Below are 27,603 nucleotides of genomic sequence, written 5' to 3' on the forward strand. Positions count from 1 at the left end.
GCCATTCAGAAATAACACTTTGTTGAAAGAATTCGCTAAACGTCATGTCGATTTTTTAACAAAGTCCTCTAAGTGCACAGAAGATGAATTGGATGAACGACAGCGTGCAACACGACCGTGAATCACATTCAATCTTGGGTCCCTTGTAAGTACTTGGACCAGAATGCAACCTGTATGTGACAGTGACATGGATCACAGCGCCTCCTTATGTGTGGTTCAGTTTCGTAATTTTTAAATAACGATTTTCATCATCTACAATGTTTCTAGTTCATCTTTAGTGATTTTGAACAGTTTACTATGACTTAGATTTTTTAGAAGTGGAGGTTTTTGGCAAAAAAGGATTGCAGGCACTTAGGGGGCATGTACACCAAAGCGTTTAAACGCGGCTGAAAATGCTAGGTGGACGGCAGCTGTAAGGGGTTGTGCACACCAAAACTTTTAAACGCGGCTGAAAATGCCTGGATGATGCCGAATGCCAGCTGTTTTTCAGCTGAGCGCTTTGGTAGCTCTGATACTTCAGGTGTGAGCTGGTTGGTTGCTGTGGTAATGTCCCCCCCTCCTGCACTGTGATTGGACTGTCAAGTGAGAACTGACATTGACTAGCTGAGCACTGAAAAATCGAAGAGCGCCGGAAGAAAACGCTAGCTGTTGGCTTTTTAAAAAAATGCTGCCCTTCCATTGTAAACAATTGAAAACATGCGCTGCCGCGGGCGTAAAAGCATTGATGTGCATGTACGCCCCCTAAGCGCTTGCCAGCTTTTTTCAGCTGAGTGCTTTGGTTGCTATGACACTTCGGCTTTGTCTATCAGTCGTTGAACGATGTTTCGGTTGGTGTTGTGATATTTGTCCCGCCCCTCCTCCACTGCGATTGGACGACCGAGTGAGAAGTGACATTGACGAGCTGAGCTTTTCACCCAAAGATGAATATTTTTCAACTCTCTGTGCTAAACGCGGAAAAAAGCACAGTGCCGGTGTTCAGCATGGACAAAACCTGCCAGCTGCTTATGTTTTTAAAAAGTGTGGCGCTTCGATTGGAAACAATTAAAAACATACGCTGTAAACGCCTTGGTGTGCCACAAAGCATCCCTCAGAGAGGTTTGCAGCGAAAGGCAGTCAAATTTGACTAAAGTGGCATTTGTGAAGATAAGGCTTTTTAATTAACGACCAATAACCTTTTGATTGCTATTAAGTGAATTACTTAGAAATGCTCATTTATAAGAAAACCTGTCAGATGCACTTCTCATATATGTCCATGTAAAATTAAAAAGAAAGTGCTTAAAAAACTCCAATAAAATCCATGATCAGCTTTGACTGTCCATCATCCATCATTGACTGTCATTACACTTAACCTCTTTTCAATGAAATGCGAGTTGTGTTTTGCTGCGTTATTGCTTCCTGGATTTCATGGACTAGTGCGGATTTGTTTATTTCAAATTATCATGGTGAAAATGCATGTAATGGTTCCAGATTTGGCACCTTATCTGACTGTATCTTATTACGCAGCACACGTTTGTTATTAGGCGCCTGCCTCCTTCTCATTTTCCTCCTCTGAACGTCTTCTTCGATGCACCTGTTTTCTTCCTTTCCTGTTATTGTTTTTCACCTCTGCCTTCTTCAATCATGTGTCTCTGTCTGCTTATTTCCTTTTTCTGTCGCCAGTGCGATAGTCATTTTTCATATCTCCCCCTCCGCAGGGCCGCTGGCTCAGGTGGAGGCTTTGAAAGAAGAGAACGACAGTCTGCGGTGTCAGCTGGATGCCTACAGGAACGAGGTGGAGTTGTTGAAACAGGAGCAGGGTAAAGCGCAGCCCCAGCGCAGCGAGGAGGACGCCACCCGCCAGCAGCAGCTCACTTTTCTGCAGCAAGCACTTCAGGGCATGCAGAAGGTACGAAGCGAGGGTTTGAAAACACGAGGGTTCCCTTGTGGGCGGCGTCGTGCACGCCAGTTAAAGATCCGAGTTGGCAACCGAAAGGTTGTTGGTTTGACGCCAGCATGGTGCGATTTTTAAACAGTCACTCATCTTACAGTTTTGTCGTCGAGCGCACCTGCTGTTTCCTGACTCACTGAATGTAGTGTTGGTTTGCGTGAGAGTTTTTCTGAGCAGTTAAACAGCAGGTAATCAATCACACAATAGTAAACACAAAAGGCATGAAACGTGGAATGAAAATTTCGTTTTCTCACACGGGTTGAATATCGAATCCTTGATGTCTCCCACCCATCAGGCGCTTTCATCCACTTTATCAAACGATATTTTGTTTTCGCTAGTGCAGTGTAACTACTTTTAGACCAATCTCCTGCCTGCCGCCAGACTGTGTTTTTTATCGTTCTTTGAGCGCTCCGGAGTGACCCGGAGCTCTGAGTTTGCGTTACAACCAGATTTGTTTTCCTAAACCTGCTGTGCATTCACACAACAAACTTCCTCATAAAAAGGATTAAAATCTGCATATCTACATGTTTAAACATGCAGGTGCAGTGGTTAGTGCATGTGCTCTAGACATGTTGGAGCTGTCACTCAAAACAAAGCAAAATAAATCTTGGTTTTTGGTGTGCAATGTTTAGGTGCTATAATTGAGTCCACAGTGCTTCTATCAAAACATAAAAAAGATCAACCCAACAACTTAGTTTTAGTAAACTATTCTCTGCAAGCATGTGAAAAAATAGGTCTCCGTATTTGGCTCCCCTTGTGATGTCAGAAGGGGATAATACCGCCCTTTACATCTGACATACCTGTATCAACAATTTGTATGTCCGTAAATGTAAAAACCAATTAAAAACTACATCCAAAATAAGACCACATGTGTGGGTTCCTGCACCTATTGCTGGAATAATCTATATCTATAAGATTGCCAAAGTCCCTGGGTAGGTTGGTTTAGGGAAACAGATATTGATATTAAAATCACCCAGTACTAGGATTTTATGGAACTTCGGTCCGCCCATAAACTTGGCAAACTCATTTAAAAAAGATATTTATATGGCCTATAAATACAGACAAACAGTATAGGGTCAGCAGATACTGTAGTTTTATTTCAACCATTTAAAGCTCAAAGCTGTTGCACACTTCCGATGGAATGATATGGACTTGAAAGAAAAAATGATTTTCAAGAAAAAAAATTCTTAGTATTTTTGTCTTGTTTTCAGTAAAAAATATCAAAAAATTCTTAAATTAAGATGCTTTTTCTTCATGAGCAAAACGACCCAAGAAAGTAACTTTAGTTTTTAGACCAAAAATATCAATTTTGTGCATAAAACAAGCAAAAAAAATCTTGAACATTTTTTCTTAAACACTAAATTCAAGAAAAGTTTGCTTACCCCATTGGCAGATTTTTTTGCTTGTTTTATGCATAAAATCACTTAAATTTGATGTTTTTGATCTAAAAGCTAGACTTAATTTCTTGGGTCGTTTTGCTCATTAAAAAAATGCATCTTAATTTAAGAATTTTAGAATTATATTTTTACTGAAAACAAGACAAAGATATTAAGAATTTATTTTCTTGAAAATCATTTTTTGAAGTGTATGAACAATTTGAACTCTTTGGTACTAATTTGTACCTCTGAGATACAAAGGTGTACTTTTCGAAAGGGTTCCGCCCCAGTGACATGGTCCCAATGGCTTGGGATCATTTTTGAAAAAGTTAAAGGAAAGCACCACCGTTTTTCGGTATTTTGCTGTGTTCTTATCTCGACTTAATACATCCCTATCTTTTTCAATGCGTGCACTTGTTTTTTGTACGGTGCGTCGTGATTGTGTTAGCATTTAGCCTAGCCCCATTCATTCCTTAGGATCCAAATAGGGATGAATTTAGAAGCCACAAACCACTTCCATGTTTTTCCTATTTAAAGACTGTTACATGAGTAGTTACTTGAGTAAGTATGGTGGTACAAAATAAGATGTGGCGATTTTCTAAGCTTCTAAATTCATCCCTGTTTGGATCATAAGGAATGAATGGGGCTAGGCTAAATGCTAACACATTCACGACGTGCTGTGCAAAGATTAAGTGCACTCATTGAAGAAAGATAGGTATGTATAAATTAATCTAAGTTGAGGTAAGAACATAGTAAAATGTTGAAAAAACTGTGGTGTTTTCCTTAAATAAAAAGGATAATTTCACAGCCTGGGTCATAAAAAGTCTGTGAGTGCCAAAAGCTCAAACATAAAAAGGAAAACATCATCCTGAAAAGCCTTCCTCATCATATAGCCACACCTCTCACAGATGCTACGCCAGGCCCACACCTGTGACCTTCCCAGTTATCATCATCAAGCCGTGAAGGAGACTGAGATTTCTGACTGGGACGTTTGTCTCCCTTTGAAGGTGCACGCGTGCTAATGAGCTGTTGTATATTGAACAGTGCTGTAGCGTGAGATGGATTCGCTGCTGCCTGCACAGATCACATATGAGCTGCACGCTGAGCCATTTGTTTGAGTTACAAACAAGCGTGTGTTCACCGATCGCCAATGAGCCCGCTAATAAGGCCTCCTATTCTGTCACACGGAGTGAACAGCGCAGGTTATTTTTCCAGAGGAGCTGAATGCTTTCCAAATGACATGCGTGGCTCCTGCACTCTGAGCTGTTAAACTCAGCCTTCATCTGATTTATTCATGAGGAGCAGTGTATGAACACAAACAGAAAGGTTACATCACCCGACTTTATGTAGGCCTAGTTTAGATAAGAATAACTAATCTTCCTTTTAAGCTTTTCTCGGGGCACATTTTGCAATGTTGCCTTTATTAGGTTAGTCAACAAATTAGCATGCTTGGAAACATTGTTTGGGGTAGCGCATTATAAGAAATGCACGTTATATAATCACTTCCATCATTCAATTTCTATAATTACTTAATGGACATAATCAGAACCATAATACTCAAGTTACTAGTGTGCATTCTCTCTCTCTCTCTCTCTCTCTCTCTCTCTCTCTCTCTCTCTCTCTCTCTTTCACGTGCCTGCTCTCTCTTTGTTGTTTTTATCAGTAAATAAAGTTAGTAAATAAATGTTAGGTTTGTTTTTGGTCCAAATTAGGTTTGTTTTTGCTTGCCAGTCCAAATTGTACAACATAAAAGATTGCAACAGTGGCGGCCGGTGACTTCTCTTCCGAAGGGCGCAAATTCAAAATATGTGTTATGTTTGTGGCTCATCATGTCAAAATATGTGTTTGTTGCATCATGTTAACCATGTGCATCATGCATCATGTCAATAAGTGCCTGCTGCACACGCATCAAAAGCGTTTATGATAAAAGAGACGCTCAAGTTTACAAAATACTCACTTAACAGTAAACTCTGATTACACATGAGAGTATCTGGCAAACGTGAGCATCTCTTTTATCACAAACCCCCATGAAGCCTCTGCAGCAGGCTCGTATTTTGACTTATAGGTTCACTTGATGTGCTGAACACATATTTTGACACGATTAGCCACACACAAAACATACATGTTTTGACAAGCTTCACATTGTGCGGCCCTTGAAACAGAAGTCATTAACCGCCACTGCACAACAACCACTTTTCTTAAAACAGGAATGTTTTTTGTTGTTTATAAATGTTTCACAATATTGTCAAAACCATCCCTGTTAACATGGATCCGTAAAAACATCTAAAAACCCTGTGCTATGCGTGCAATGCCAAGAGTTGACTATGTAACTTTATAAAACAAATGCATCTGTTTACATACACATTTTTTGGTAGAGCGATTCAACCAATCATAGATCTCGGTCCAAACAGACGTTGCATTTTTTGTCCCTCATCCGTAAGCGTAATTTGAATGCCCACCGCACAGCTTGTTCACGCAGACACCATACGTCATCGGCGCGTTCACATGCGCTCACCTCCCGTCTGTAAACAGAGGGAGAATGGCAAACTTTTCTGCTGAATTGACAACCTGCACAGGAGCCACAAAACGAAATACATGTTTTATAACAACAAAAGCAAAAACTGCCTGCAGCAAAGAGCAAAAACCCAAATGAACATCGGTAAATGTACTGCTTTACCAAGAGACGCAAACAGCTGCAGGAGGCAAAGGGTCTGAAAGGGTCGTTGCACTGTTTATTTTGGTAAGGTAGGTACGCAATATGTTTGTATTGAGATGGATTCAGATATTCTACTTTGATGAAGCATTGTGTTGCTTAAAGGAATAGTCTACTCATTTTCAATATTAAAATATGTTATTACCTTAACTAAGAATAGTTGATACATCCCTCTATCATCTGTGTGCGTGCACGTAAGCGCTGGAGCGCGCTGCGACGCTTCGATAGCATTTAGCTTAGCCCCATTCATTCAATGGTACCATTTAGAGATAAAGTTAGAAGTGACCAAACACATCAACGTTTTTCCTGTTTGGGACGAGTGGTTGTACGAGCAAGTTTGGTGGTGCAGGGTGGAACATGGCGCTTTTCTGGGCGGATTTAGAAGAGGAACTATATTTTGTGGCGTGGTGGCACTTTTGGGAGTGCTTCGACTCGGCACAGTAACACCCTCCCTCTCCCATTATGAGAGTGAGAAGGGGAGCGGACTTTTCAGGCGAGTCGAAGTACTCCCAAAAATGCTATTGCGCCATGGGGTGTAGTTCCTCTTTTAAATCCGCTTGGAGAAGCGCTGCGTTTTGTTTTGTACCACCAAACTTGCTCGTATAACTACTCGTCTTAAATAGGAAAAACATTGATGTGTTTGGTCACTTCTAACTTTATCTCTAAATGGTACCATTGAATGAATGGGGCTAAGCTAAATGCTATCGTAGCGTCGCAGCGCGCTCCAGCGCTTACGTGCACGCACACAGATGATAGAGGGATGTATCAACAATTCTTAGTTAAGGTAATAACATATTTTAATATTGAAAATGAGTAGACTATTCCTTTAAGAAATTTGTGTTTGTTTACGGATTAGCGTTACGATATAGTTACTACGTCTACACAACCGAAAGTGTGCTTTAACTTATTCTGATGTAAACCAGTTGTTTATGTTGGTTATTTTGGTAATGTTATTCACTTTGTAGTGAAAAGTTTTCTCACTGGTGAATGAGACATGATATGTGACCGTCTGATCTGTGCGTGTTCATGTGTTTTGAAAGAGGCGTGATTTTGGATGGCGATTTGAATGGTGTGTGGGATCGTGATTTCATTGCTAGTCGGCTACCGTTAGCATTTTTCAAAATTGTATACTCTACCTTTAAAGTAAATAAGCTCCATTCCATGTCTCTGTGGTATTCAGGCACATAGATATGTCTAGGACCCTTAGGGCTTTCTGGGATCTCAAGTCAAAGGGCTTCTACTGTATGATATTATGTCTTATGGCCCGCAAGGTCCATATTGAGTATTCAGTAAAGTCCGCAAAGTCAAGAATGCTCATCCCCATTATACTGTCATATTCTATCATGTAACTGCAAAATGATGGGGACCCTTAGGGGTTCCACACTGTTATTTATTTCAAGAGAGCCTACCCCAAATTCTCTATAATAATCTAATCTGTTCTATTCTGAATATAGGCTCTTTAATAAGCCACACGATTTCAGTTATCAGTCACACAAAAGTAGAGGAATAATGCGATGAAACTACATGAATATACATTTCCATTAGCAAAGGTTAATTCAGCACACAGAGAGAGAGAGAGAGAGACGTCTCCTGTGAGTTTGGCCCCTGGCATCACAGAGCTGCTGTGTGTATCCAGCTTTGGATTTAATCAGTCCTTCACCTGAGCCGCCACAGATACAAACATCCTCAAGGCACAAAATCTATTTACTCATCTCTGACCGAAATGCACACCGTCCAAATATTTTCCCTATCCTTTCCGGATGCCACTCACCAGCACCTCCAGAGGTCAGAGAACATCTGTCATATCATCAGCATGCGGTTTAAATGTCTTTATCAGCCAGAGGTAATTAAATAAAGCTGGATTAAACATAATCATACCACCTTAGATATAATTACTACAAGCCAATACAGCAAGATATGGCCGCCACACATTTATAGAAGATCGGGCTAAATTTGGGCCTATTTTCCCCCTTATGACAATCCGATCATCTTGTTGGTTGTACCAGTTATCCGAATTTTCTGTGGTTGTGTGTTAAGAGTGATTGAACCTGTTCTGGAGAATGCAGATCGGGATCAGAAATCATGTTGTGTGGGGTGGCCGCGAAATGACACCCAATCAGAAAGCGATGAAGGACGAAAGCATAACATTTGCAGTCATGGCGCAGCAGGCAGCCAAACGTGGCACTCCACATAGTATTAAAGGTGCAGTGTGTACATTTTAGGAGGATCCATTGACTGAAACGCTATATAATATACATAACTATATTTTCAGTGGTATAAAGACCTTACCTAAAGAACTGTTATGTTTTTATCATCTTAAAATGTGCCGTTTTTATCTACATACACTGCAGGTCCCCTTACATGAAAGTCGCCATTTTGTGCCACCATGTTTCTACAGTAGCCCTTAAAGCAGGGGTGGGCATCGAGGGCCACAGTCCTGCAGAGTTTAGCTTCAACCTTAATCAAACACACCTGAATGTCATTTCCAAACAGACCTGAAGACTTCAATTAGATTTTTCAGCTGTGTTTGATTAGGGTTGGAGCTAAACTCTGCAGGGACACTGGCCCTCAGGAGCAGGAGTTGCCCACCCCTGCCTAAGGGACACTCCACTTTTTTTATAAAATAGGCTCATTTTCCAGCTCCCCAAGAGTTAAACATTTGAATCTTACCGTTTTGGAATCCATTCAGCTGATCTCCGGGTCTGGCGCTAGCACTTTTAGCATAGCTTAGCACAACCCATAGAATCGGATTAGACCATTAGCATTGTGTCTAAAAAAAATGATGTGATGTTTGTTTGTCCTGTGGCAGCTACCATAGCTTTTCTATGTGTTGCGTAAGGGAGGGGTGAGTGGTGGACTGAGCCGTTGGTTGCAATTCTCAATCTCACCACTAGATGCACCTTTAATGCCATTACTTCATGCCCATCGTCCGCCATGTTTGTTTACTGTGAAGTCACATTTGACTGTGAACGACTGCAAGATTTCCTTTGTTTTCAGTCGAGTCTTGGGTTGTTTGTAAAGGGAATCAAATGATGTGTGAGGTGCTTTCATTATCACATAGCGGCACACCCCACACTATAGGACCAAAATTGATAAACCGTCAATTTTTATTGTCATGTTTGTGAAAACTCTCACAATTCGAAAATCTGATACAATTATTCAAATATTTGCGGCCCTCAGCCTTAAGGAGAGTTTTGGATGGTGTCTACGTAGGCACCTTGGTAGGTATTGACATGCAGCCATTGATATCCACGTATCCAAGTATTTCAATAAACCAGCACAACCTGCCTTCAAAGGTCTGTCTTCTCTTTAAATACTGATGAATGTCTGGCTTTTTGAGTTTCATCTCTCGTTATGTGAATTTAATGCCGTCTTTTTTCCTTTGTGTTGTTTTTCTAGCAACTACTCAAGCTCCGTGAGGATCTAAAGCTGAGAGAAATGGAGCTTGAGAAGAACTCTGAGGAAAAACAGCAGCTTGAAAGCCAGATCCAGAATCTGAAAGACCGAATCCAAGCCTTCCCCACATCACACACACTGCCCGTGAGTCACAGACGTCACCTGCTCATGAACCCCTCTGTCTGGGGCTCTTGTCTTTAGTTGTGTTGGCGCTTTGTTCTTTAACTCTGTCTAGATTCTGTGTGTTTGGTCTGAGGAAGACGCCGGGATGCAAGAAGATGAAATAGCTGTCAGTTTGAGGGCGGTATTAATGAATCTGTCCCGCTTAAAGCTCTCCTGGGATATAGATCAGAAGGGGAATATTTTATTCTCTCAGCTCGGATTAAAACAGCATTAGCTCAGGATGAACGTCGGAAACTAAATAATAACTCTTTGCATTGTTTACAAGTGAGCAGTGAATTAAACGGCTTCGTATTAACATACCTAACAGATAGAGAGATAATATGGCGGTGGTCCAGTTTAGCGATGTTTGGAAGGTGAAGGTAATGCATTTCTGATGAAGGACACGCCACGTGGATGCTGATGAGCATAAATCTGTGCTCACAAACTCCACAGTAAGCTCCACACGTCTCTGCATTATTGGAAAGCCCATCAAGTTCAGCACGTTGCCCACACCCCATGTTCATTTATTGAAGACAATGATGTCCAGAAGGTTTTTATTGCTAATATGTGACCCTGTCTGTGAAATCCAGGCTAAAGTCTCATAATGTAACTTTGAGATTATGATCCCACCCACTGCCAGTTTTCCCAATAGTGTATTTTGACAACTCGGGTGCCAGTTATTAAGGTACTTAAATGAGAATGGCCCATAAATGTGACCTCCAGAGGACGCAGCCTATGAAATAGGCGGCAAATTTATACCAAATTTACGTGCAATTATATAATCATCCATATATTTCATGTTATGTTAGGAGTATTTTTAAAAATATGTAAAAAATGTTAATTTTACATTTATTTAAAAAAAATTCTGATAATTCACTCACATACTGAATTAGATTAAGTACCGACGCATCAACCATTAAAACATTATGGTCTGTATAGTATGAATATGGATTGTATAAATGAATTCGGACGTATTACATTCACCATGTTGATACATCACGGGACGTGTGGTCATAACAACAAGTTGTTAACTGGGAAAAAGTTAAACAAGCACAATTTAACCACAAGGGACAACTTTTTAATATATGTATTTGCATTTGAATAGAGCCGTGATACCGCTTTAAGGCATTTTTGAATGCAGTATATTACAGGTAATTTGAAATATAATACTATCTTTCTTGCTGGCAAATTAAATTAATAAAGAAAACGAACAAAAGTGTTCATTCGGAATATTTCATATTTATTTTAATCTGAATGATGTGATGATATTGGGGGGGTTATATTAGCTGGATTGGATTTTTGCGGGGGTCATGACCCCCGTAACCCCCGTGCAAATTACGCGCAAGGCTACCAATAATGCCTGGTCAAAATTTGTGATTGCGATATCTTGTCTGCGTTAGCGGTCTAGCAAGCTAATTACTTTGTACAAAATACTAGTATACAGGGTTTTTTTTAAATAGCTTACAAAAAATAATATAATAAACTAATATTCATGTTGCAGACATGCGAGTAGTTTTGTGTAATCATCTGCTTTACAAAAAACAATACTTTTATTTTTGTAAATTATTAACATACCTTACGAAATGGCGTTTTATTATAGTAAAATCATGGCTTATAAATGAAAATTTTAATGTGTGATTCAACTATGTAGTAATCATGTTTTGTATAAGTAATTTATTAACTTTAAACAGTACAAAAGTGGAAAGGGTACAGTATATAATATCTAAATAATAAAATGACACAAGCAATGTGTAGATCTCACCACCTAAAGCCTCATTTATATACTACTATATGAAACATATCATTTAAAATACATCAATTGTACTGTTACCAACGTTCTAACTACATAAACCATAACGCGATTTTGTAGGAATTGTAATAAGGTGCTAAAAAAACTACCCTTGAAGAGTTTTTTCAGCCAATGGAATCACGTGTGGTCCTAAGGGGGCAGAATTGGCAAGGGGGGACAGAATTGCTCATGACACCTGTCGTAGTAGATTATCCCGTTACTTTTCGCCTACTGTTTTTGGAATGCTATGAATTCGGATATACTACTTATTCGCCTCGCCTACTGTTTTTCTCCTACTATATATTATGGATTGGAAGTAGGTGTTTTCGGACGCAGCGAGAAGTAGTCTGCATCTGCGCAGGAGCTGTAAATGCTCCAGGTCTGCATGGCAGATCAGCGCATATATTTCCAACAGCTGCAGCAGACACTAATGAAAACTAATGGCACCAACACGCCACGCCAGTGTCTACAACAAACTTCTTTCAATCCACTTTGTCACCAGCGCTGTCTTCAACAGAGGTCTTATGCAGGAAAACCTGTTTTGCTCTAGGCGCCATTCCCATACGAACGAGGGAAAATCTTTAAAGTCATAAACAAAATCAGATCAAGTTAAATTTTTAACTAGCAAAAGGTAAACCTAATTTAAGAAGGGTAAACGATGCATGCATAACATTTGATAGCCTGTTATCTTGTTCAGACAGATTTTGTTATCTGAACTTTCCTTATCTCTTACCATAGCGTGGATCATTTCAGGTTAAGTTTGGGTTTTATCACCCCCCAAGACTAATCAGTTTTAAAACGGTTGGTCGACTTCTCATAATTCAGAGCAGGTAGAGATGGAGAAATGTCTGGACGTGGTACAGCGGTGAGTCGGCTTTGATTGGCACACCGCAGGGTTGAATTTATCTCAACACCACTGATCCATGCTGGAGGCATCAGTATGTGCACTGATGAATCACCTGAGACAGACTCATTAATGAAAGAAATGAAAATCAATTTTAACGCAGCCATTCCTCCTATAGATCCGTGCCCAACGGTACTTACGACAGTTTATTGTTTTCGATTAGATGAATGCGTTGTATATGTCATACTGTAGCTTGTGTGTGTGTGCGCGTCTGTGTTTATTGTTAAGTCATTTCTCTCACAACGAGTAACTTCATTAATATTTAGCATTATTTCCTAGAATTTTGTGCACTATTGTAAATCAGCCAGTCACATTAATGTCTGTGGGTAGTTACTAAAGCAGTAAACCATCTTACTGCTGTGCATCATGCTTAACACCTCTTAACCATAGTTAAATCACTGCAACTTGTATTATTGCTTTTATAAAACGACGAAAGAAATATGACAGACCTCAGGTTTTATTCATAATTATCATAAACAACGTCATTCTTCGGCTATGTTATACACATGCATTTACAATCTTTAATTGCAAAGGAGAAAGGTTTGTAAAATATCAGATTATTATCATCAAAACAGCTGGAAGGCTTTGTGACAGGATGGATGATGAAAGAACGGACAATTTTAAGTTACCATGTAGCGAGAGAGGCCATGCACTATTATTATTTTTGCTTGCTTGTTTTCTTGTGATCTCGACATTACAAAAGTTGGATTCTTGAGATGTGATTAAAGCTTACGTGTACTTGATAGAACGTGTTGTTTTGTATGTAAACAGCAAAAGCATATTTTGCTAAATTAGCATGGATGAACAAATGAAATTTTACTTGGATCAGAGATTGCTCAAGCTGAAATAGATTTGTCAATATTTACAATTTTACAGTGGTGAATTTAGGGACGGTCTTTAAGTTACTTAATAATATACACGTTTCTACTTTTAACAGCATTTAAATGGAATGACTTAAAGGTGCAGTGTGTAATTTTTAAAAGGATCTCTTGACAGAAATGTAAAATAATATACAAAACTATATTATCAGTGGTGTATAATGACCTTTCATAATGAACCGTTATGTGTTTATTACCTTAGAAAGAAACATTTTTTATCTACATACACCGAGGGTCCCCTTACATGGAAGTTGCCATTTTGTGCCGCCATTTTTCTACAGAAGCTCTTAACGGACAAACTTTTTTACTAAGTTTTATCCGGCGATGACATGTTTGTCCGGTGGCGGCTATCGTAGCTTCTCTATGTGTTTCAAAAGCGAGGGGTGAGCAGTGGACTGAGCCGTTGGTTGCAATTCGCAACCTCACCACAAGATGCCGCTAATATTTACACACTGCACCTTTAAAGTCAACAAACAGTCACAAAACCAACGTTTATGTGGTTGTCAGCTATAAAGCACACTTTTTAGATTTTTGATATTTATTAAAATGAACTGTTAAATGCTATTGAAGAAAAAAATGTGTACATTTTAACTTTAGAGGTGATCCCTAAATTCACGAACTTCAACCGTCCAACTTTATTTATTTATTATAGTAGTCTATCGGCTACACATGTGTTAATGGCGAAGACCTCAACTCATACGCATTAGCAGTCCACTTCAAAATACACTAAATTTATATTATGGACAGAAAATTACATTATGACATTTGGATTATCGTGTCAGGATAACGAGAAAACTACTATTGTTTTCTCGAGATCATGACAAAATTAAGTCGTGATCACAAGAAAACAAGCAAGCAAAAATAATAATAGTGCATGTCCTTTCTCGACTTCCGTAAGCATGTGATGTAATGTTAATAATGTTTTTTATGTAGATTTTTTGAAAGATTTTCAATTTTCTTCACTGACGTAGTTACAGTGTCAAAATGTTGACAAATCAAAATGAAAGAAGGCGTGAGTTTCATCATAAACGACTCCCAACCAATCTAATTACACGGCTGAGCAAGATTTTTAACCAATCAAATGGAAGAAATCGAGTTTTTGTTAAGACGAACGTGAATTCCAGCCAATCACATTACAGAGCTAAGCAGAATTCCAAACAATTAAATGAAAGAAGGCGGGAGTTTGTATAGTGCTTGAATGCATGAATGCATATTGTTTCAAAGCTGCATTACAGAAAATGCATCCTTATTTTCAAAAATACAGACAGTTAGCAAATCCAGAGATGCAAACTACTTAACTTTAGGTCAATTTTGCTGTTTTAATTTAAAAGTGACATTTAGATTATTTGCCATGTAGCACTTGCTGCAGTGACTGTCAGTCAAGCAAATAAAAACAATAAATGTTTAAAGCATACAGTATAAGATGAAGTATGAATGTGTGTAAATTTTGAATTAAATTAGAATAGAAGAATTCACGAGAAGGCAGAACTGTTATCACAAGTAATGTAATGACATTTAGGGCTAAGTTTGTGTTAATACGAATTTAAAAATCTTATTAAAGCTACTACCGTTTTTAGTTTGTTTTTTTTATGTTTTTTTTTTTGAGTATGTTTCATTTGTTCTAGGGCTGGGACAACGCGGCGACGTAATCGACGACGTTGGCGCAAAAAATATTTTGACGCAAAATATGCGTGTTGATTCGTCAGACCCAAAATAGCGGCGCCGTATAGTAGTAGCAACGCGAGTGGCTTCAGTCCACGGCCACACAGCAAGTGTGAGGGGCGTAAGCGGCGCGTGTTTTTTTCAGTGCCCATGCATGCACCCCGCCGCATGAGCAGCGTGAGCTCGCGGCGCTGTAGCAGCAGTGCTGCGATCGTTTCTGCGTTGGTTGTATTTTTGCTGCGCGGCTCATGCTCATTGTTTGACATGAAAAAGTGTAATTTAACCATAGAATCATGAATGTGAATGCTTTATTGAATGCTACCTCTGACTAAGAATACATTATTTCGCACTTGTATAGTCTTTTTTTAGTTTGAAATTTTAAGAGCAATAAACATATATCGAAATGTTTCCATTCAGATATGTAAATCAACATGTATAAATTGGTGTTAGTTAATTAATGGGAAGATAATCGAATCAAAGTCAAATCGGACTGATAAAATGAATCGTTATGCATCAAAAAAAAATAATCGCTAGATTAATCGTTTAAATAATAATAATTTATCTCAGCCCTAATTTGTTCCCTTTTGTTTAAACAAAATTAGCTTTGATTTAGGACAGTATATCCAAAAACAGTGTATGCATAAATAGACCTGTGTTTCCTTCTCATGTTAACAAAGTCTGTCAACACCTTGGGTAACACTTTTTGGCTGTTCTGGTAGCTTTCAGTAAATGAATAATGATTTATAAAACTTAGTCAGAGATCCTCAGATCTGACAAACAGAACAGAGAGTCAAAGCCTCGGGTTTAACCTTGTTTTATGTCATGGTTGGTATAAACATTCAAGAGACCAAAAAGACCGAAAATGTGTGCGTTAACGAATGAGGGGCCAGTCTGGTCTAAAATGCCAGGTCCGATTTTTTTGTCCCAGTCCGCCCATGGATTTAACCATATTTAATTGTATTACCCACCATGGTTAAACCAGTTAAATTATACCACACTGTTATCTGGGTTTGAAAGTGTGCAGAAAGATTTACATGAAATTTATAATCCCCAACCCAAAGTATGAGTAACAATAGCGTTACACCTTAGCAAACACCTTTGAATATTCTGTCAACATCGTGCTTCTCCAATCTCAGCAGAGAGACATCTGCTTTGGCTTTACGATTAGGCTGCGCTTCATTACAGTTTCATTGAGCAGGACAAATGCTTTGGAGGATCACTGCTTATTTGGCATTTCGAAAAATCCATTTGCAAACCTGACCTTCAGCACTCGTCGCATCAGGCTCTCGCCTCCCGCCCCGTGGCCTGTAGTTTCCCTGCATGACAGCTTGTGTGAGCGTGACTTTGTGACGTATTTCTTACTGACAGCTCTCTCATTCATTTAATTGACTCTAGCTGGAGACGGCCGAGCGAGAGGACAGAGGAAGCGATGAAAGTGCAAATCACACAAGCGTAAGTGGGAGACGCTCCTTTCAATCTCTTCCTCACATCAACACCATATTTCCTCATCACACCTCCTGGCACTTTTTTCCAACAATGCAGAAGTGCATGACTTTTTGTAAAGCGACAAATCCACTTTGTTTGGTTGGGAGGTATATTAAAAAAAGTATTGCCTAAAAAATTGTTGTATTCAAATTTTCTTAATAACAGGGCTGAACGAATCGAAATGTCAATTTGACCTTGTGAGGTTGATGATTGACATTTTCTTCATCATCTTCCTAAACCAATTTGTTAAAAACATTTTTTTTTAAGATGTTCAGGCTCTATTTTGTACTTTTCCTGAACAATGCCTCCCGTTAGTCTGTTCTCACCTCCTCCAGCCCATTGCTGCCTCTCCTCTATCAGTCTTTCTCTCTATATTTTCCCTTCTCTGCACCACCATAAACTCTGTTCTGTTGTCCCATTTCCCCTCCCCGTCCTCTCTCAGAACATGACAGATCATTACAGGCCAATCGAGCGCAGGAGAACTTTATTTGTCGCAGGATAAATCACTCTGACACAACTGGGCGAGGAGCTCGGAGCACGTCAGAGTCTTGGGGTAATGAGGGGGGAGGACCTGAGGTACTGCTGCGAAGAAAAAAACTTTCTCTTTGTTGTTATTTCTCGCTATAGGACGGAGCGGCATCGGCCGTAGTGTCGTGCAGCCAGGAAAAGGAGAGTCTGCCGGAAAAGAGTCCTCCCAGCCCGGTGAAGTCTGAGAGGGAAGCACTGCTCGTGGGTGAGTGTCATGGGCGACGCGGGAGGGGTCTGGAGCCTCTGAACCCCACCTAGTGTGTATCGTTATTCACACTTTATCTAATGAGACAGAACATTGTAAAAAAAAAATTAATCATCTACAGCTATTTGTGTTAGGGTGAAGGTGTTAAATGTCAGGTCGAATGAGCCTCAAATTAGTAAACTCGGATGCTTTTTAATGGGGTCATGAGATGATTTTATTTTGCTTACTGAGGTGTAATTATTATGTTTAGTCCAAAATGCATTCAAAATTAAGTGATTTTCAACCTCCCTCATCCTGTTTTTAGTCATGTTATTAAGAAAGTCAGATTTGAGTGTTCCTTTTGGGTCGAATATTGGCTAAAGTAAAAGATATTGGATATAACATAACTATGAAAAGGGGGCAATGCAACGCTCAATATGGCCGCTCTGGTGACGGAAGTCCCACCTTTCAGTTAAAGGCGTGATTTTTGAAGAAAACTTTGGAAAAGGGAGTCTGGCCGAGTACCAAAATAAACTTGTAGCCAATCAGCAGTAAGGGGAGTGTCTACTAACCAACATCGTTGCCTGGGTTGCATTTGTGTGGGGCGGATCTATCAAAAGAAGGTCCAGATTCTATTGGGGTAGGGGCGTGTTTGTTTAGGTGATTTCAAATGTCAGCATTGGCTTTCAGAGATCATGCACCCCGCCTTTAAAAGAACCAATCGTCAATCAATAAAGACTGATGATTCTCTGGGGGCTTTACAGAGTCACGTGAAGAGCTTGCCAACCTTTGTTCATGCGCAGTAGCTAAAGTGACCTCGATAAAGTGTGTTTTTAGCACAATTTAAGCTTAAGAAACCAAATTTATGGTACAGTTGATGTCAGGTTGTGTAATTGTGATTATAACACACGATTTTAGAGATCAAGGTCAAGGTTTATTAAGATCCCTTTCGGGCAATTTGGATACAGCGGTTAGTCAAAAACACAACAGACAGAAAAAAAACAACGATTTCTGTCTTTCCACATTCAATATAGGGCTCATGTCGCATCTTTTGCGCACTGAAGTGTGTTATTTTAAAGGGGACAGAGAATGAAAAAGCATTTTTACCTTGTCTTTGTTGAATAATGGTAGTCTACCCACATTCACAAACATACAAAAAGTGCTAGACATGCTAAACATCTCAGTCTCATAGAAAGTCCTCTTTTAGAAATGTCAGCCAGAAAACAGCCCAATCTGAAAAACTGATGCTTATGACATCACAGGCATCTAACTGCCCCTCCCCTTTAAAATAATTGGCTACATTTTTTGAGTGGCAGCAAAGTCAGCCAATCAGTAATGAGATTGCAAGTTAAGCCAGTAGGGGGAGCCAAATAGGTGCAAAACCACTTGTTTAAAATCCCCCACCCTAAAGAGAGGTTTTAAGGAAGCTTCTAAGGCATTACAGACCCAAACAAAAAAAATGTTGTCTACATGTCACATCACAGAACAAGGATATATACTCTGTTCAATCATTCTATGTCACCTTTAAATGTAGGTGCGCGGTATGCGCGCTCATAATGGTAGCGATGTGGGTGCAACGCGCATGCAGTGTGACGCACTCATTTTTTCCAGGTGCGTTCACAACGCATCGAGTTAAAAACATCTCAAGTTTTCAGAATGCCGCAAGCGCACCGCAGGTCATGTGACAAGAACCTATGCACCTTGCATTTTCAAAGCGTTTAGTCGCGACATGTGATCTGCCCCTAAAGGGACTTTGATAATGTCTTAGACAAATGACTTGTTAGCCAGCAATAGTTTTTAACTATTATGATTGCAGAAACTTGTAGTAATGACACCAAGACCTGCTATATGTCAAAAGATTAAGGGAAATTTTATTTACCGTCATGACCCCTTTAGTTTGGGCCGGTGCCGCAGTGGGTGGATTCCCCCTCACCGGCACTATCCAGCCCCCTCAGATCACCATTAATGTTGAATGGGATTTTAATGATAAAATGTGCTATTTAAAAATCACATTTGCCTAGTGTATTGTCTTCCTAGAGTGTATAATAAGCTAAAATAGCAATATTTTAGTTAAGGACGATCTGTGAGGCAAGGTCAAATTTTGATTGGTTGCTTGACTAAGCGTGCTCCCCCACCCTAATAACATTATGTAACATTTCTTGCACTACGGAAAGCAAACACGAAGGCTATGAACATTTCATAATTTCAAGGTTGTATGTTGCATTAGCTAATTTCAACATGGACATTCGAAAAAGGATTAATAAGAAAGAATCTACAGCAACTGCCATTACCTCTTGGTTTCAGCTTAACAGTCTATGGTTTTAGCTCCAAATAAGCAGTGTTGTGCTAATATGCAGGTAGGCTATGCGTTTTTTTTTTATATATAGTAATATTGTTCAGAGCTCTGTATGTTGCTCACTATAGCTGCAGTTTTTGTGGTTGTATTATCAAGATGTTTTTTATAACGTGTTACAACTTAAGGAACGTGCCAAAGCAATGTGTATTTTCTAGCTGGGAGAATTTTATGCATTCATGTGATCGCCCCCTCTCTGTATCTCAGACGCCCCCTCATCAGTGCTCAGCTGGTGCCAGCACTGCCTTTTAAAAAAAAATGTTGACTTGACATCCGCATCTGAAACTGTCATAGCCTAAAATGCTGTCTAGGTGGGGAGCCTAAAGCGTAACTAAACCCCTGTTCAGAGCCTGACTCCACCCACTGGCATTATTTGAAAAGTGGGCAGACCCCAACGGAGATAGAGGGGACGAACTGAGCTCATACCAAGGTTGTGGTGAGATCGTAACAAGGGCGTGGTGAGCTTCAAATTGCTTACGTAGGGTCGTGCCACTTACGTCACGCAGTACCGCAACAGCCGATAGGAAAATTCAACTGCAGTAACCACGGTTCAACCTGAAGAGGGCAGCACTTAGACGTTTTTAGACCATATATTGTAGCATTGAAACACTTTATACCCAAATGTCAAAAAAAGTTACTCAAATCAATGAACAGCACTAATAAAGCCCTATTCTTACAGATCATAACTATAAAAAGTTGGTTTAGGGTTTAGTTACTCTTTAATAGGTTTTGAGACGCAGAGTAATGCCCTGTTTACATAGAGTGTAAAAATGGACGTAGTGTCCGTGGCATCACCCATAGGTTTGTGAAAAGCTTTTTTGAAGCCAATAGTTGGCAAAGCCTTTAATCGGCATCTCGTCACTGCGCATCACTCGCAAATAACCGAAAATGGTCAAAGAGGCGGGGGATGTGGGTGGAGCTGAGGTGCCTGGTTGTTGAAACAACACCCGCTTAGCTCGCCGGTAGTGACATCAGAGGCTCACCTGTCACATGGCCACGCCCTTAATTATGCATAACTGTAAGGCTTAATATAATTTAAACGGATGAGTTACAAAAAAAAATCACCCCCTCACAGTTGTCATGAAGGGCAAAATTAGCTATATAGATCGAAATATAGCTCAAAATAGATCACCTTTATCAGGTATTTATTGCATCTCGAACGAGTCTCGTCCTTAGATCAGTCACTGATTTTGTAATTAAACGTAATACAACACAACATCACACATGTCGATAAGGCACAAAAACTAACAATATACTTGTGCATTTAAATCTCTAAACGTTATGGTTTGATTGAAACATGCAGTCGAACATCTGCACTGAGCGTGCGCTTCGCATTAATTTATAAATATCAATTAAGCCGATGCTTCACACAAAGCAAATTATCTGTCTCCATGCATGTAGGCAACAGTATGCAATTGTATTAAGCAGAGTCCACCCGATAACCCCAGATGGACGTTAATACCAAATGTAAACACGGCAGCAAAGAGAGATAATCCAAATACGTGCACGCATGCAAAATCTCGCGCATTCTCTACGTAATTGCCTCGACACAGCATGTTCGGCGCGGTTATCAAGGTTTTTCGTCTGTACTTTATTGGCCGGTCCAGCGTCTGGAAAGAGTGCTGATCGTGCTGTTGTCTGGCACATTGCTCTCTGGTTAAGTAACCTCTGGTTAAGCATCCGTCTGATAGCCTTTCCTCTTTCGTTTTGCTAGATTCACTTTAGCTCATGTTCTGTGCAAATAGCTCACGTCGGCTCGAAGGCAGAAATATTTTCTTTATGTGTGGTTGTGCTCCCTCCTCGAATAAATATGATTCAGGAGACATAACACAGCAAATCTGACCTGTTCATAAAACAGTTTTGCTTAAAGGGACGGCTCTTCCAAAAATGAACCACTCTCTTTGTGGGTCTTTACTGTATGTCCCAGTACGGCAGTGAAGTCACTGTAAAAAAGTGCAGTTGGATGAGTTAAACAAAGGCTGTTAAAATCTCGAGCCATTTCTGGATAAATGCACTGCAGGGGTCTAACCCTGATGTCCTGGCCGGATTTTCCCCCATGGCCTGTATCCATCGTAAACGCTCCATCATCCTCGCATATCTCCTTGTGCTGTCGCCACTCTGGCTGCCGCTTGCTGACGGTGGTTGGCGAGGCTAAAAAGCACTGCGGATGTTTACCGTACTCTTATTATACAATCAATGTGAATGAGGACTGACGCTACCAAGCTCAATAAAGGAGATAACAGCACCATAAAACACATCTACACTACTTGTGTGCTATTTGCAAAGTCAATACTACAGCTTTGTCATTATTCACTGATACTCTTTTATTTTCCACTGTGGATATGTAAAAACCAATGCTGTTTGCAATTGCGGATGTCAAAGCATATACCCATAGTCTTTGCACTGCTAACACTAGTTGAGCTATAGCAGTGCTTCTCAATTATTTTCTGTCACGCCCCCCCTAGGAAGAAGTAAACATTTCGCACCCCCAACTCTCCGCCGCGACTGTAAATAGTATAATTTGTCTATAAAATGACACATCTGCAAAACATTGTATCCTTATTAACATTAAAGGAATAGTCTACTCATTTTCAACATTAAAATATGTTATTACCTTAACTAAGAATTGTTGATACAACCCTCTATCATCTGTGTGCGTGCACGTAAGCGCTGGAGCGCGCTGCGACACTTCGATAGCATTTAGCTTAGCCCCATTCATTCAATGCTACCATTTACAGATAAAGTTAGAAGTGATCAAACACATCAACGTTTTTCCTATTTAAGACGAGTAGTTATACGTGCAAGTTTGGTGGTACAAAATAAAACGTAGCGCTTTTCTAAGCGGATTTAAAAGAGTAACTATATTTTATGGCGTAATAGCACTTATGGGAGTACTTGGACTCGGCGCAGTAACACCCTCCCTCTCCCATTATGAGAGTGAGAAGGGGAGCAGACTTTTCAGGCATGTCGAAGTACTCCCAAAAGCGCTACCACGCCACAAAATACAGCTCCTCCTCTAAATCCGCCCAGAAAAGCGCTACGTTTTATTTTGTACCACCAAACTTGCTCGTATAACTACTCGTCTTAAATAGGAAAAACGTTGATGTGTTTGGTCACTTCTAACTTTATCTCTAAATGGTACCATTGAATGAATGGGGCTAAGCTAAATGCTATCGAAGTGTCGCAGCGCGCTCCAGCGCTTACATGCACGCACACAGATGATAGAGGGATGTATCAACAATTCTTAGTTAAGGTAATAACATATTTTAATATTGAAAATGAGTAGACTATTCCTTTAATGAAAACACAAAAATAGAAATATCGATCAACTTACAACAAAGAATATCTTTATTAACATTGTTTTTAGTCTGTAACAAAAAAGACTTAAAATGCATCAATTTGCCTGAAAAAAAACAATCCTTATTTAAAGTATAATATTTTTTGACCATTTGATACTGAAAAATTAAATTAAATATAATCAATAAATAAACATAAAAACTCAAGCGGCTTATCAGCGTGATTGGGGTGTAATGTCTTTAAGTGACAGTGCAAAAAAAAAAACAGTTCCTGAAAAGTATTTTCCCCGGGGTCTCGCGCGCCCCCCCTGGTGTCGCTTCGAGCCCCCCCTGGGGGTCCCGCCCCACTCTTTTAGAAGCACTGAGCTATAGGAACATGCATTGAGCACATGCTCATGGGTTTGAATGACATATAAAAGTAAGAAAATAATAACGAAACTTTCATTTTTGTCTGAACAGTCCCTTTAAAGCTGCCACAGGCTGTTTTGTGTGTGAACACCCAGCATTAGGTCTTCTGGCAGGCGTGCATGAATTAGTGAAACAGTGCATTAAATTATAAAATACGCTGGATGAATTTTGTTTTCTGTTTTCTTCCAGCAGTGTTTGGCTTTGGATCAATGTTTGTAAATGGAAAGCGTGGTAATCCAGATGAAAGCGTGCAATGAAAGCGTGTATAACATTTAAACTATACCTACAGTGCATTATAACTAATTCGTCCCGGAGAGCTGCTTGGCTTTTCTGTTCGTACCATTACGCATTCTGAATAATTGAGTTATCAGCTCTCCTATCAAATCTGAAGCAGAAGTGCAAATAGCCACTGCTATTGTTATTCCATATGTTGGAGTGTGATGAATGAAGCACTCAGCAGACCGGAGAACAGCTTTAATTACACCCGAATAGCATCAAAGCTGCAGTTATACACTCATATGCATTCAGAAAGTTCAAGAGGGAGAAATAGCCTATGAGGACATCCACTTCAGGGAAGACACCTCGCGAACCATTTACAAATAAGCTCCTGGATATAAGGGGGAAATATATACAGCAATGCTCGTTTACTGCAGCTTTGTTACAATATTGTGCAGGGTTGCCAACTCTCAAGCCGCCTTTCCACTGTAGACGACATTCGGACACGACTGTATAAGTTCGCCCCCTAGTGGCAGTCGTAATGAAGTTTCAGTTTAATCGTAAATCCGTGCCAACATGAAAGAGAAGCTCATTCCAGCATAGGAGGCTTCGTTCTTATATTCACCATAGTGGAATAAATAAATGAATGACAAAACTGCCAATATTTTTGGGGAGAACATATGCAGACAAGATTAAAATAATAACGTGTTAACTTAATAATATATTACTTAACAGTAATAATGTTTTTTTTAGGATTCAGACGTTACTGAAAAGTAAAAAGAAGGTTAATAATTTTCACCTCGAACAGTGTTTTGATTGGAATGCACTGAAATAACAATGTTTTAATATTTTAACTCATTCCCTGCCATTGAGAAGTTATCTCGTCAATTAAGAGAAAACTCTTCCCTGCCAAAGACAAGTTTTTACGGCAATCCATATTTCCGCTATTATGCACTAGGTGGTGCTCTTAACCACCTTATAAAACAAATGAAGATAGGATGAAGCAGAGGGTGTGTTGTTTCATTTTAGTGATGGGAATAACAGTGTTATAAATAAACGGTGTTATTTTTTCAGTAACGAGTAATCAAATAAATTACTGTTTCCCCCGTTATAACGCCATTACCGTTACTGACATTAAAATGCTGCGCGTTACTAAAATTGATCTCACTGAAGTGATTTTCACCCGTGTAGGCTCGCTCTCTCAGCCAGACACTGTTTGTCTCTTGTGTGTGTACACTCACCTAAAGGATTATTAGGAACACCAAACTAATACTGTGTTTGACCCCCTTTCGCCTTCAGAACTACCTTAATTCTACATGGCATTGATTCAACAAGGTGCTGAAAGCATTCTTTAGAAATGTTGGCCAATATTGATGGGATAGCATCTTGCAGTTGATGGAGATTTGTGGGATGCACATCCAGGGCTCAGGTAGGCCGTGGCATTTAAACAATGCCCAATTGGCACTAAGGGGGCTACAGTGTACCAAGAAAACATCCCCCACACCATTACACCACCACCACCAGCATGCACAGTGGTAACAAAGCATGATGGATCCATGTTCTCATTCTGTTTACACCAAATTTTGACTCTACCATCTGAATGTCTCAACAGAAATTGAGACTCATCAGACCAGGCAACATTTTTCCAGTCTTCAACTGGTCAATTTTGGTGAGCTCGTGTAAATTGTAGCCACTTTTTCCTATTTGTAGTGGAGATGAGTGATACCCGGTGGGGTCTTCTGCTGTTGTAGCCCATCCGCCTCAGGGTTGTGCGTGTTGTGGCTTCACAAATGCTTTGCTGCATACCTCGGTTGTAACGAGTGGTTATTTCAGTCAAAGTTGCTCTTCTATCAGCTTGAATCAGTCAGCCCATTCTCCTCTGACCTCTAGCATCAACAAGGCATTTTCACCCACATGACTGCTGCGTACTGGATGTTTTTCCCTTTTCACACCATTCTTTGTAAACCCCATTCTTTTGTCACACCAGTGACAGAGTGATGGCAAATACAACGAGCCCAAAGGTAGCGGTCGCACACACAAAGTATAATATAAGCACTACTTTTCCATTGTTGAGGTGAGAGGCAAGAATGTTTGTGTAATGTGCAACTTATGCCCAGGAAGAAAAAGTCTCTCTAGTCTGTGGCAAGTAGTTAATTCTGATCTAATAAAGCACCTCACATGGTCACATGCTGCCACAAAATAAGTGGTTTCTCTTTAGTATCCATTTTAGTCATTTAACATATTTAATATTTGGGGCATCCAAGTTATTTGAAATATTAGATTTTTTTCGAGGGCCCTCGATAAAAGAAGTCACCAGCCGCCACTGCCAAATATGATCTGCTAAGTTAATGTTAAACTCTAAATAACTCAGTTGTGAGTCAAGCCTGTGTGCATCATGTAGTGCTGTTTGTCCGACCCATGGAATTGCTGCCTACAGTATACAGAGCATATCAAATAGCTGGCTTCTGAGGTGGTATTATCAGCCTGAAAGATAGTTGCCTTGACATTAAGAGACCGCTTACTTGGTTTTGGAACAAAGCATAGATTTGCATCGGATGATGGCCAAATCTTTCATGTGATTCATCTTTTGCTTTGCTTCCACAGGGATCATCTCAACGTTTCTTCATGTTCATCCTTTTGGAGCCAGCATTGAATATATCTGCTCCTATTTACAGCGATTGGACACTAAGGTATGCAACACTCACTCAGAATCGCCCTCCCCCTGACTGAATCTATTTACTCCTCTTTACCGCATCTTGTACCACACACACACACACACACACACACACACACACACACACACACACACACACACACACACACACACACACACACACACACACACACTGAAAGCCTGTATGCTTGTCTACTTGTCATTCTAATGTTCTGCTGAGTAAACAGGACTTTATGCTGTAAGCAAAGTTCGGCAGTCACAGTAGGACCACACACACAGACCCACACTCTTAGGGCACGGTTACACAACAACGACTGTACTAGAAACAGAGTTTTTTTTCTTTTGCGTTATCCGCACAAATGACAAAAAATGCTGTATTGTGTGTGCCAGGCCAGTAGTAGGCGATGTTACCTTGTAAAGAAACTGCACACACACATTCTTCGATAAAAGCGATAAATACAAAAAATCAAGATGATGATAGCATTAAGCTGTTTTGTTTAGACAAACAACTTTACTACCAGTGACCCTGGACTTTAAAGCGGCAACATTTTGTGAACTTTCTTGGAGAAGCACTAATAAACTAACAATAAAGTATCTTGAGTAGCACAAACACATTCCTGGAGTTAAGAGGCCGCTTGCACCAGCCAGACATAAAAAAGTTGGGTGTAAGCCCTATGTTGGGCTTAGCTACGTAAAATATTTACACCTGTTGCACCATCTGAAACTACGACCAGACGCAGCTACGCTCCGCGTAGAGGATGCGCATCCAGTCAGTGTATGCGTTTAACAGCAGTAATATTGAGACGGCATTCAACTTTACTATGGTTATAAACTTACATTTACTGCCGCTAGCGAATAAATGACAAATAAGAGCTTTCCCGCCTCACGTTTACCCAGGCGCTCTTCCTCAAGATGTGTGCGTCACATGCAGACCCATCAAACACAACCTGCACATTGACTAAACGAAAGCCTGTACCATTTGCACAAAACGTAATCATTTGCAGAATAATTCGAACAGCTCTGGATTAAAACGAAATTAAATGAAAGCTTTGAATAAGTTCTCTACTGTGTCTTTGTAGATATTTATGCATTTCATGATATAATTTATTGGTGCGGTTTCTCACTCTTCCATGCATGAAAGCACACTCGTCACATTTCATTCTTTCTATTTTTGCCATAGCATTTTACGTCCAGACTGGTCGTACAACCGGGTTTACGCCCAGCTGGTGCAACCGGCCCCAGATGCTTTGTTTTGATCAAAATCGAAGAGACCATTGTGTGTTACTAAGGGTGTCACGATTTCGATTTCAAATCAAAATCGATTAAAATTAAGACACAACCTCGAACTTCAAATAAAAAAATGGAATCGTCGATGCTGCCACACCCCCATGTCACGTCCGGTCAGCTTAAACATGAGTAAACACTTGGTTGAATGTGTTCGAACAGCCACAGGAGACCGCCTTCTCTCCGCCCATTTATCTAATCTGAGGTACTGAACACAATGTTTTAGGTCTTTTCTTACTTCTGGTGCACACGGTGTAGAACACTATTTTTGGCCTTTCATTGATAAAACTAAAGCGGACGATCTCAGCAGTTTCATTTTGCAAGCGTGTAAAATCTTATTTTATCAATTGCGCTGAAATTCAGAGAAA

At 39.9% G+C, this 27,603-nt stretch overlaps 1 protein-coding gene across 6 annotated transcripts in view; it reads left to right on the plus strand.

The window, feature by feature from the left end:
• The window catches only part of enox2 (ecto-NOX disulfide-thiol exchanger 2), a 360,171-nt gene that overhangs the window by 325,718 nt on the left and 6,850 nt on the right, over window positions 1–27,603 (plus strand). For 4 of the 6 annotated variants that reach the window (XM_055178984.2, XM_055178983.2, XM_055178985.2 and 1 more), the window contains 5 exons: window positions 1,695–1,885; window positions 9,416–9,556; window positions 16,203–16,259; window positions 16,920–17,025; window positions 25,882–25,967. In XM_055178984.2, coding sequence (XP_055034959.2) covers window positions 1,695–1,885; window positions 9,416–9,556; window positions 16,203–16,259; window positions 16,920–17,025; window positions 25,882–25,967 — 581 coding nt within the window. Of the gene's footprint in view, window positions 1–1,694; window positions 1,886–9,415; window positions 9,557–16,202; window positions 16,260–16,734; window positions 16,895–16,919; window positions 17,026–25,881; window positions 25,968–27,603 lie in introns of those variants that run through there. The other 2 variants (XM_055178988.2, XM_055178987.2) reach the window with 2 other exon arrangements.

The sequence above is a fragment of the Misgurnus anguillicaudatus genome, chromosome 16 (genome assembly GCF_027580225.2).
Source record: "Misgurnus anguillicaudatus chromosome 16, ASM2758022v2, whole genome shotgun sequence".
NCBI lineage: Eukaryota > Metazoa > Chordata > Actinopteri > Cypriniformes > Cobitidae > Misgurnus > Misgurnus anguillicaudatus.